At 43.4% G+C, this 12,775-nt stretch overlaps 1 protein-coding gene across 1 annotated transcript; it reads left to right on the forward strand.

Moving 5' to 3' along the window:
* The first annotated feature begins 2,303 nt into the window (after positions 1-2,303).
* LOC132630671 (uncharacterized) lies at positions 2,304-3,312 on the forward strand. The gene is made up of 2 exons (XM_060346227.1): positions 2,304-2,439; positions 2,846-3,312. Exons 1-2 carry the CDS (start codon positions 2,304-2,306, stop codon positions 3,310-3,312), a joined length of 603 nt encoding a protein of 200 aa, XP_060202210.1.
* Positions 3,313-12,775: the final 9,463 nt, after the last annotated feature.

The following is a 12,775-nucleotide window of genomic DNA, read 5'->3' on the forward strand; positions in this document are numbered from 1 at the left end:
CTCAATATTATGGCATTCCGATAAATGGAATGATCAATCGAGGAGAACGACACTAATCGATCGAGGAGAACGACAGATTGAGATTCAAGACCATCATATGACAGGTATCAACCTTACCCACCTGATCGAAGGGGGGACGGGCGCAATAGCGAATCGAGCAAGAACGATAGGATGAATGATCGAAGGAACAATCGCGACCCAAGTAATCGTCGATTAATGAAAAGAAATGTTGTTGATAGAACCTCGGGAAATAGAGAAATTCCAAAGTTATCCGAGTATAATTTATGCGTCGACGTAGCGACCATAGCAACGACCGTTATCCGTAACAGAGAAACGACACACCCAAGGCCAATCCAATCTGATCCAACGAAGCGGGATAAAAGCCTTATTTGGAAATACCATCACACTCACGGCCATCGAATCGAAGATTGTCGACAGATGAGAGAGGAGGTTGCCTGTCTGTTTAATTTGGGACACTTTCGAGAATTTCTAAGTGAACGAGCAAGATAGACTGGAAGAGCCTCACCAAGTGATACACATGATCACGGGAGGAATGGACGTTCCCCTGGGGCCAGTAGTGAAACGCACCAAAGTTTCCATAACAAGAGAAAAGCGTATTCGGAATTATGACCCTAACGGTCCCATCTCGTTCAGTGACGAGGACATGGAAGGCATCGTTCAGCCTCATAACGACACACTGGTAATATCTGTGCTTGTCAATAAATTTAGAATTAAACGTGTGCTGATTGATCCAGGTAGCTCGGCTGATATCATCCGATGGAGAGTCATCGAGCAGCTGGGACTACTAGATCAGATCGTGTCAGCAATACGATTCCTCAATGGATTCAACATGGCCTGCGAAACGACGAAGGGTGAAATCAGCTTACCAATCAATACGTCCGAAACTACGCAGCAGACCAATTTTATGTGATAGAGGGAGACATGGGATACAACGCATTATTAGGAAGACCGTAGATTCACCTCATGAAAGCAATCCCCTCAACTATGCATCAGGCGTTAAAATTCCCGACCCCAGAGGGGATCAAAACCATTCATGGTGAACAACAGGCCGCAAAGAAAATGTTCGCGTCGAAGATTCTGTTAAGACGACGAAGATACCGGATTGGAACGAAGGGGAAAGTGCCAAATAGCAATCACAGATTCCGATCCCGGAGTCCTCGGAAGATCGAAATAGGAACACACCAGACGAAGAGTTAGAGTTCGGAGTTCCGAGGACCTTTGTGGTGCCCGATGATTCAGATACCACTAAATCCATAGTCGAATAACTCGAGCAAGTTATATTGTTTGTTCATCCACCGGACAAGAAGGTATACCTAGGCACGGGGCTAACCCCCGATCTCAGGAAAACATTTATTGAATTTCTTAAAAATAACTCAGATTGCTTTGCCTGGTCCCATTTAGACATGACAGGTATCCCACCAGAGGTGACAACACACAAGTTGAGTCTAGATCCAAGTTTTCCTCCCTTCAAACAAAAGCGGAGGCCGCAGCCCGAGGTAAAGGATGCATTCATCAAAGACGAGGTAACCAAGATCCTTAACATAGGATCCATTCGAGAGGTTAAATACCCCGACTGGTTAGCTAATGTTATAGTAGTCCCTAAAAAGGGAAATAAATTTGGAATGCGCATAGACTATAAAGATTTAAACAAGGCTTGCCCGAAGGATTCATTGCCTTTACCCAGCATCGATCGCATGATCGACGCTACTGCTAGTCACGATACACTGAGCTTCCTGGATGCCTACTCCAGGTACAACCAAATACAGATGGACCCGGAGGATCGAGAAAAAACCTCTTTCATAACTAGGTCTGGCACGTATTATTATAATGTAATGCCTTTCGGCCTAAAAATTGCCGGTGCCACCTATCAGCGGCTAGCCAACCGCATGTTTGAGCACCAAATAAGGAAATCAATAGAAGTTTATATAGATGACATGGTCGTTAAGTCCCTGCGAGCAGAAGACCATTTAAAGTATTTGCAAGAAACCTTCAGTATATTAAGGAAGTATAACATGAAGCTGAACCCGGAAAAGTGTGCCTTCGGTGTTGGTTCGAGTAAGTTTCTTGGATTCATGGTATCGAATCGAGGGATCGAAATCAACCCGGATAAGACAAAGGAAATTGAAGACATCACCATGATAAACGACATCAAAGGGGTATAAAGATTAACCGGGCAGATAGCTGCCCTAAGCCGATTCATCTCCAGATCCTCGGATAAAAGTCATCGATTTTTCTCGTTGCTAAAGAAAAAGACCGACTTTGCTTGGACCCCCGAATGTCAGATGGCCTTAGCAGAACTCAAGAAGTACTTATCAAGCCCGCCTTTGCTCCACACGCCAAAAGCGAATGAGCAGTTGTATTTGTACTTGGCGGTGTCTGAGATAGCGGTAAGTGGTGTCTTGGTTCGAGAGGAGGAAGGTACACAATAACCAGTTTATTATGTAAGCAGAACCCTAGGTGATGCTGAAACCAGGTACCCGCATTTAGAAAAACTTGTTTTTTGTAAGCAGAACTCTAGGTGACGCTGAAACCAGGTACCCGCATTTAGAAAAACTTGCTTTGGCTTTATTGAGCGCATCTAGAAAATTTAAACCTGACTTTCAAAGTCATCCCATATGCGTCGTAACGTCATACCCCTTAAGGAATGTCATGCATAAACCCGAACTCTCAGACCGATTAGCAAAATGGGTTGTGGAGATTAGCAGATATAATATTGAATATAAACCATGAACTGCTATCAAATCCCAAATACTAGCGGACTTCGTAGCCGATTTTTCACCGGCCATGATCCCCAAGGTTGATAAAGAAATGCTTCTTGCCTCAGGGACTAGTTCGAAAATCTGGACCCTTTACACAGACGGTGCTTCTAATATAAAAGGGTCCGGGTTAGGGATCGTTCTCAAACCTCCCTCGAGTGACATAATAAAACAATCTATTAGATTTACTATTTTGACTAACAACGAAGCCGAGTATGAGGCTATGGTTGCAGGCTTAGAACTGGCTAAAGGCTTGGGAGCCGAAATCATAGAGGCCAAATGTGATTCTCTCTTGGTGGTCAACCAAGTGACTGGAACATTTGAAGTCAAAGATGACCGAATGCGGAGATACCGAGAAAAACTGCAAGTTGTCCTTCGCCGGTTCAAGGAATGGACATTGGAACACGTGCCTCAGGATCAAAATAATAAAGTAGATGCCCTTGCAAATTTGGGATCATCGGGCGAATCGGATAGGTTTAATTCTGGAGATGTGGTGCAGTTGATGAGATCGGTCATAGAGACCGGTCACGCCTAGATAAACTCAACCAGCCTCACTTGGGATTGGAGGAACAAATACATAGACTGTCTTCAAACAGGAAAGCTACCCTCCGATGCTAAGGAATCAAGGGCCCTCCGAACTAAAGCAGCTAGATTTTGTTTGGTCGATGGCCAGTTATACCGAAGGTCATTCCACGGCCCCTTGGCGAGATGTCTAGGGCCGGTAGAAACCGACTACGTTATGAGGAAAATTCACGAGGGGACCTGCGGAAACCATTTGGGAGCCGACTCACTGGTCCGCAAGCTGATCAGAGCGGGTTACTATTGGAACGAAATGGAGAAAGACGCCAAAGCCTTCGCTCGAAAGTGCAACGAATTCCAAAGGCACGCTCTGTCAATACACCAACCTGGGGAAGAACTTCATCCGGTCTTTTCTCCATGGCCATTCATGAAATGGGGTATGGACATAGTGGGGCCTTTGCCATGGGCCCCAGGTAAGACGCAATTTATTTTACTTATGACTGATTATTTCTCTAAATGGGTTAAAGCACAGACATTCGAGAAAGTCAGGGAGAAAGAAGTTATTGATTTCATTTATGACCATATAATCTGTCGATTCGGAGTACCTGCGGAAATCGCATGCGATAACAGGAAGCAGGTCATAGGCAGCAAGGTCAGCAAGTTTTTCGAAGAATACAAGATCAAGAAGATGTTGTCCACCCCATATCACCCAAGCGCGAACGGCCAGGCTGAATCTACCAATAAAATTATACTGTAAAATCTAAAGAAAAGACTAGCTGGGTATAAGTACCGGTGGAAGGAGGTTCTGCTCGAGGTTTTATGGGCCTACCGCATGACGGTAAGATCAAGCACCGGGGAAACTCCGTTCTCCCTGGTATACGGAGCCGAGGCCCCAATACCCGTCGAAGTCGGTGAACCAAGCTTAAGATTCCAATATGCCACTGAGAACTTGAATCGTAAAGCAATGTCTGCTAGTTTTAATCTCGTGGACAAAAAGAGGGAAGTTGATCATATCCGGATAGCCGCACAAAAACAAAGGATGCAAAGATATTATAACTGAAGGGCTAACTTCAGGCACTTTCAGATTGGGGACTTAGTACTGAGGAAAGTCACACTCCACACCAAGAACCCCCACAAAGGAAAACTAGCCCCGAATTGGGAAGGGCCATATCGAGTCACCGGAATAATCGAAAAAGGTTCCTATCAGCTCGAGAACGAAGACGGAAAACAGTTGAAAAATAACTGGAACGTGGCACACCTAAAGAGGTATTATTGTTAACAGTACGAATAGCTTTTCTTTTTGACTTTTCTTATCTCTCAATCTAACCACGCAGGGATACAACCTAAGAGGCATCGGGAGCAGCACAGTGGAAACTGGAGAGTCATAGACTTAAGACTGAAAGCACGTGCTGCACTCTTTTTCCCTTCGACCGTTTTGTCCCAAAGTGGGTTTTCGGTAAGGTTTTTAATGAGGCAGCGCCAAACAGCGTGCTACGCGAATAGAGCAGACCGATCAAAGATCGAGGATTGGGGATTGCACATATCGGACCAATAGTACACGAGCCCTCATATTTCGGACTCGAATACTAGGGGACTACTATCCCTAGGCCAAGTGATAACTATGTAAAGCCAAGGCTTGAACGATAGGACCAGATGTAAGGACCAAACGATCGATTGAATCGTGTCCAATTAGTTTGTTCTTGCCACGGCAAGGGGCTAAGTGATAACTATGTAAAGCCAAGGCTTGAACGATATGACCAGATATAAGGACCAAACGATAAATTGAATCATGTCCAATTAGTTTGTTCTTGTCACAGCAATGATTGTAGTTACATCTCCAGTCGGTTCATCAATAAAAATCTTGTCTCGATTAAGATAATCTAGTATTGCCAATATTACATTTCGCCGGACCAGACTCCTAAGTATGAGAACTACGTACACTTAAAAGACTATGGTCCAAACGGTTAAAGACTACGGTCTAAAAAACTTACGCAAACTTAAAAGAATATGGTCTAAACGGTTAAAGATTACGGTCTACAGTTAAAGACTACGGTCTACAGTTAAAGACTACGGTCTAAAAACACAAAAAATATTGTGATCCGGTCTGTCTTGCCATTTATAAATAAAACAATGATCAAAGTCAACATGGACTAAAAACCCGATCACGAATCATTACCACTTAAATTTTATTCTGGCTGAAACAATAATGCAAGCCAAAATAGTGGCATGAATCGGACAAACGACAAACCGAGGAACACTTAATAAAAGGCAACGAAAAGCGATGAATAGGCCGAATGAAAATCTCTTCTTTATATATATATATACACACACACACACACATATACACATAGAGGATTTACAAAGGCTCAAACAAACAGCCTTAAAACAAAAAGAAACATAAGGCCCCTAAGTCTAATCTTCACCCGAGCCTTCGGTCTCTTCCTCGGCTGACTCGAGGTCAATATCCGAACCCTCAGGATCGAATATAGCCTTTGCCTCTGCCTCTGCCTCGAGCCTCTTGGCCTCCTCGATAAGATCTGATAAATCCACTCTGGTGGATGGAATTTCTTCGAGGGCCTCTCTTCGAGATAAACACCGCACGTACTCGGCTCGAAGATCACTAGCCTTCTCGGCAGTGGTCACGTCGGCTTTATACTAGTCCAAAATATCGTCATAGCTCGAGATTTGGCCAAGGGCTCTTTTACGTTCAGCCTGCAGATCAGTGATATCCCGGCCCAGTCTATCTCGCTCTGCCTCGGCCGCAACAAGTGACGACCCGAGTTCGTTAACTTGCTCCACCATCACCCGAAGCTTCTCTTTAAGAGCATCCCACTCGGCAACAGCACCAATTGTCATTTCTATGAGGGTATTGAGTTCGGGTTTGATCCCATCAAGCTCCGCCCGAAGTTGATCAATCTGGCTAAAATAAGCCCGGGCCTGAGAGGGAGGGGCATTAGCATCGGCGATTAAAGGTTTATTATAAACTTTAAAATCCCTTACCTTCTCTGCCAGCTGGTCATGTTCCCGCTTGGCCACGGTAGCCTCGTTTCGAGCTGCTGCCAACTCTAATTTAAGGGTAGAGAGATCAGGGAGAGTCGAGATGTATTCCAATTTCTGCCCATAGAGATCCATGAGCTCATCCACCTCCTGAGTTTTCCTTTTGAGCTCATCCTTGAGCTGATCCACTTCTGACCTAAATCGGTGGAAGCTTGCATGATGAAGCACGGAGTCCTGTAAGGAAAAGAGGAGCAGTTATTAAGATGGGGCAAGAAATAAAGCTAAGTGAAAAAACGAAGGAACAAGACATACTCAGTTCAAAGCCTGCTGAGCCTCATTGAAAAGCCAGGATTCGCTGACTTTAGCTATCTTCTTTCGGTACTCTTGGGACATCAGAGGGTACAGATAGCTGGCCACCCCGACCGGCCTTGACAATATGTTCATACCGGTCAGCACCTTAAAAGAGATCAACCTCTTCCGATTCGGGTCAGCGGTGGGGGCAGGAAAGACTTCGGTGGGGGCAGGAAAGACTTTCTCCAATCTGGGATCGGAATTAACCCCGAAACAGTTGGCCACGGGGATAGATAAATGTTCGAAGCCCGACATTCCAGGTGCGGGTATCTCATAACTCCCATAACTGGTTGTCTCTTCTGGCCCTGTTAACCCCTCGGTCATTTTGTTTTTAGCTTTAGCATCGTCGGTGGAAATACCCACCAATCGAGGGGGCGAGTCCTATATGCAAATAGTTGTCTCAGCCGAAGCCACAGCTTGTATCGGGAGGACAGAACCAATACCATACAAAGGCGGAATGTTAAGTACCTTTGAACTCGGTACAGAAGGAGTTGTCTTCGATCCAGCGGCTACGGTTGGGAGCCGTCCCGAGCCTCGAATGGGTGCGGGCTTGATAGTAGGATATTTGGACGTCCCGATCTTTAACCTAACGCTCCCCACGACCATCGATCTCGGGATATCCCTTGAGCCCGCTAGGATCGGACTTGAGCTTTCCACCAAGGGTGGAGTAATCTCTGTAGAGCCGGTCAGCTCTTGATTGAGGCCCTCATCGATAAGTCGGCGGTTACCCAACGCCTGGTCTTCATCATCGGAATGATCTATTAGTTGACCAACAACATTGACGTCCAGGGCCCGGGCCGAGACATCTTCCAAAGAGGTCTCTCTAGTTGTGAGCCTCGATCTTTTCCTGGCCTCGGAAGGATCTCGAGAAGACTCGGAGGATCGTTTTTTCCTCCTCTCTGCCTTGTCTCCTTGGTCAGGAACTTCGATGTTTTGTTCATCGACTGAGGCCTCAACAACCTCTTGTCCCTGGATTTTGGTGGCCTTTGAAAGACCTGTAAAGGAAAGAAGAAAAGTTTAAACTTATCAAGCGCGGTATAGCACATAAGGAAGACGGAGCAGAGCTCTAGTGGAAGGACTTATCGTGATTTTTGGCCTCCCACCGGGACCGAGACAAATGTCGCCAGTTGCGATCAGCATAGGTAAGTTGGAACAGATCTTCCCGATCCATTCATCAATGTTTGGAACCGCACCGAGGGTTCGAACAAGTGCTATGAACATAAGAGTAAAATCAAAGGGTTAGTGTAGGTTCAGACATATGACCATACCATACCAAAGTAAAGCTACTTACGGGTTGGGTTCCATTTCTCGGGCAATGGAAACTTTTCAGCAAGAATCAGATCCCCTGTTCTGACTCGGACAAATATGCCCTGCCATCCTCGTCTCTATCTTCATCAAGACCGAAAAAGGGAGATTTTTTGGCTCGTTTGGTGAGTTTAATCATTACCCCTCGAAAAACACGGGGACTATATAGCCGGAGTAGATGGTTCATCGTGAAGGGAACATTCACGTTCGTAGTAAAGTAACGGAGGAGTACAACGATCCTCCAAAATGACGGATGAATCTGGCCGAGGGAAATATCATACCGTTTGCAAAAATCCACTACCACGGGATCGATTGTGCTAAAGGTAAAAAGGTAGGTATAAACACTTAAATACCCTTCCACATGGGTCATTACAGCTTCAGCCTGATTGAGAATAACGACCTCCATACCCTTCCGCCCACAGTCTTCCTTGACCTGTTCAAGTTTACTCGGGGGTATCGTGCACAAATAGTCCGATATATCGACACCTCGATCCCCTTGTTGAGAAGGTTTCTCAACCTTGAAATCCCTGATGGTCGCGTAATCTTGTGGAATGAAATATGTCAATACCGGCTCCGATTTTGGGACCGGGGAGGTCTCGCCGATTTTAGCTTTTGAAGATTTGCTCATCATTACGGAAATATGAAGGTATGAAGACTTGTATGAAGGTTTGAAGATGAGATAAAGAACAGATAAGAAGGTACGAAGGTTTGCATATCCAAGCACATGAAGGTAATTTTTTTTTTTTTTTGTAAAAATCAGAAAAGTGAAAAAGTGAAAGGGGGAGTTTTGCTTTTATAGAGTGGGGCCGAGACGGTTCACATTCCGTAACCGTCTTTGCGACCAACCGGGTCTTGACAAATGCCGATGTCAGAACGACGCGACAGATTTGATCTTGATCTTATCTATCTATAGGAAGCGTACATGAGAAGGAACCGGATCGCCCCTCTAGATCATCGGAGTACACATAAGCAAACCGATCCCCCGACGAGACCCAAGTCGGGCCTTGGTACCGATACTACTATGATCAGGTAAAGCTGCCATATAGACCACAAAAGATGCGGTTCCAAACCCATTACGGTTGAGTGCAAAGAGTAAAACATGCAAACGTGGCGGTCGGTAGCGAGGCATTTCAAATTTTGGTGTACTATAAAACGAAATGACAATTGATCAAATATTGCAAAGACATGTACAAGAGCGCAGGTTCAAACAACACAAATAGAGTACTCAATGAGGTCCGATAAAAAACCGGTCCGCAAAATTCTATTAAATTTGTTCCACTTCGCAAAATCCCGACTTTCTCGGATACATTGGTCCATCAGAAAAGAGGAAAAGGCCCTACTCTACGGCCATAAGCTGAAAAAGAAAAGAAAGAAAAATAACAACACCCTTAACTGGCGTAGTAAGCCGAAGGTTGAGAACTCCGGCCTATCTTGTGGGATGCTGCGACGGTACGTGACACCGTCTAAGTATCCCCAGAATCTTCACCGGAAGCGGATGAACCGGGGATACTCAGCTCCGGCAGATCTTCTTTATCAAGTACTATTATCAGCGGGGTTTCGCCAACAGGCATTTCCCGACGGCTCTCCATGATATGACGGGTTCAAACCCGAGAGCCAACCCCCGAATGTCTAACTGGGAAGCTTCCAGTCTCTCTGCGTCTAGGTACCCTCGGCGGCACCGATATTTTCTTCCCCAAACGACATCCTCGGCTACGGTCTTTCCCTTAGAAGCTTTTCTCGTCGGAAGTCCTGAAAATCAAATAAACTGGATTGAGATACGATACAGAGAAATGAAGGTCGAATGATCAGATTAAGAAATTACCATGGCTTTTTACTTTCCACCCTTCGGGTTCCATTCTCCTCCAGGAACGGCCTGAGTTACGGGAAGCTCGGAGAAGGGTAACCACCCATTCAAAGATAAATGTATCGAGCTCAGGTTCAATCGGATTTGGTGATAGGTTCCACATCTCCGGAAAATCGGTAGACGATGGACGATGAATTTGAGCTGTACGTATCATCACAAACCGATGAAGCCACCCCCGGTCATAATCATCCTCGGGGTCAATCAGGCTTCGGTTTCCCCGAGGAAGCAGGTGAACAATCCCCCCTCAGATCACCCGAGGTATGTATATATGAAGTAAATGGTCAAGGGTAAAAGCAATCCCGACCATATTAGCCAACTTCTCGATGCAGTACACAAGTCTCCAAATCTGTGGGGCGATCTCGCCGATACATACCCGATACCGACGACAAAAGTCCTCGATCACTCGAGGAACAGGGAGAGTAAACCTAATGGCGAAAGGATAAGTGTATGACAACGAGTAACCAACAACATGGTGATTTATTTTTACCCCATTCCCAACAGGGCGAACGTCAACATCTGCGCCTAAGTTGCAATCTTCCCTGACTATGGTAATGGTGCCATCGTCAATACAAGATTCGAAATTCTCCACCGAATCAAGATGGTAAGAGATTTTGCAGTCGTTCGTATATTTAAATCCCGATGGAAAGATATTAGCAGCGAGAGATTCTAACTCCTTATCAGAACCGGTGGGCCCCGTTGGCGACAAAAATGAAGACTGATCTTCACCTTGGGTTAATAATGGAACATAAGCCATAACCGTGACAGGTATAACCTAACACTGGATGATCACGCCTTGATGGAAGAAGGTTCAAAGCTCGAGGAGGGCTATGGGCTTGGTATGGAAATCGCAGCAAGGTTTTGGGGAAAAGCAAGGTTTAGATTTGAAGAGCGCAGATGCATGAAAAAGAGAAAAATACATGGGCTTTATATAGAAGAGAAATCAAAGGGTCCTGTAGCGTATCAAGGACTCTGACAAAGGGAGGTTTCCCAAAAAATATTTGGCGGCTAAGTAATAATGACCTAGCATCGGGCAGAGTGAAGTGTTGACTAGAAGGTCTTTTCCTAGGTAGATGGGTGCAGCTGCTCAACTCTATTTGGGTCCATTTCCCGTCGTCAAAATTTCACCTCAGGAAATAGGGGGACTATCTATATACGGGTAAAACTGAGGATATGGATATACTTGGTTTCCCGATGTTAACGTTATGCTCGGCCAGAATACGATCGGTTTATCGGGGATCAGGCATCAATCTCGATTTGGAACGAGGCATTAAGGCAGGATGAAGAGGTTGTTAACCACCATGAGGAGAAGACCGGAATATCCGCCCTCAACCGAATATTTCGGCACTAATCTTGGCAACAGTTGTCAACAGATTCCTTTCCTTAGAATTGTACTAGGGGTAGGACTCCTCTACTATATAAAGAGGAGGCCCCATTCATTTAAGGGGTTCTTCCTCCACACAGAAAAAGAGAAATCATGTACTAAACAAGGCAATACAATCATTTGAGTTCATTCATCTTTTCTAAGGTTCTCTTTATTGTTCATTGTTCAAACGTCCGGTAATAAGGATTCGACCTCGGTTCTCAGCACCCGAGGTCAGTCATTATTCATCTTTGGTCAGATCTACATATTTCATTTTACTTATTCGTTTATCGTGTAATCTAATCTCGTATTGAATTAAACCTCATATCTTTAGCACCACACATAAATTCAATTGTTCTCCATTTTAAGGTTAAACAAATATTAATGCAATTTTTTCTACTATTTTTTTCACACATTTTCTAATAAATAACAATTTCTAAAGTTGTCGTGGCAACGCATGTCTATAGAGACTAGTTATATTAAAAGTGCGATGGGCCTTAGAAATGTTGATTGAACTTTTTGTCCTTCATTAAAAGACTTTACAATAGACAAAAGTGTCATTTACTATTTTCCTAATATTTATAATACCACATAATTATTTTCCTAATATTTAAAAATAATCATTTAATTATTTTCCTATTATTTAGGACTCTAAATTTTTAATTTTTTTCCATATAGAATTCTTGCTCTGGACGTTTTTTAACAATTAAAGCCTCCTAATATAACTCAAACCCTAAACGTGTTATTTTAACGTGAAGCTAGGTGTTATTCAAAACAAATCAGCACCTTGGCCTGCACGGTTCAATTCTCCAGAAGTCAATCAAGCCTTCATCTTTGCACAGGTAGCTTGCAGTGACATTTCAGCTTCTCAACAAAAGGTATGATTGATGAGGAGAGCTAATAGAAAAATTAAATCTGATGGTCTTCATTGATACTAGACTTTTTGATATGTTTTACTAATTAATTTTATTATTGCATAATTTTTTTCATACTAATAGGTGAGATGAAATTGTTATTCCCTCCATCCCAATTTATGTGGTCCTTTCGCTTTTCGAGAGTCAATTTGACTAAACTTTAAAGCTAAATTGAATTAAATTAACTCGATATTTTACTATTAAAATTTATATATTTGAAAACCACATGAAAAGTACTATAAATTGCAACTTTTCTCATATTAATTTGATGAAAAAAATACATCTTAAAATGATGGTCAAAGGTCATACAGTTTGAATATCGGGAAGCAAAAAGTGTCACATAAATTGGGACAGAGCAAGTAAGTCATAGTTAATCAAAGAGCTTGATTATGATAATTATTTTGGTATTAATTGTGACAGATATGATGATTTTTAGATCAGTTAATCAATTCAAATTCTCTTAAATCCTCATAAAGTCGTCAAGTTATGTGGGTTCAACTTACTTCCAAAATATACTTTCTAATTTATATTTTAATCTTTCTTGAAAGACTCATATTTGTGCAGTTTACTTATTGCAGAATCTTTTTCATACTAATAGGTGAGATGAAATTGTTAAGTTCCAGTTATTCAAAGAGATCGATTATTATCATTATTTTATAATTAATTATGACAGGTTCGATTTTTTTTT

This window comes from Lycium barbarum, chromosome 3 (genome assembly GCF_019175385.1).
Source record: "Lycium barbarum isolate Lr01 chromosome 3, ASM1917538v2, whole genome shotgun sequence".
NCBI classification, from domain to species: domain Eukaryota; kingdom Viridiplantae; phylum Streptophyta; class Magnoliopsida; order Solanales; family Solanaceae; genus Lycium; species Lycium barbarum.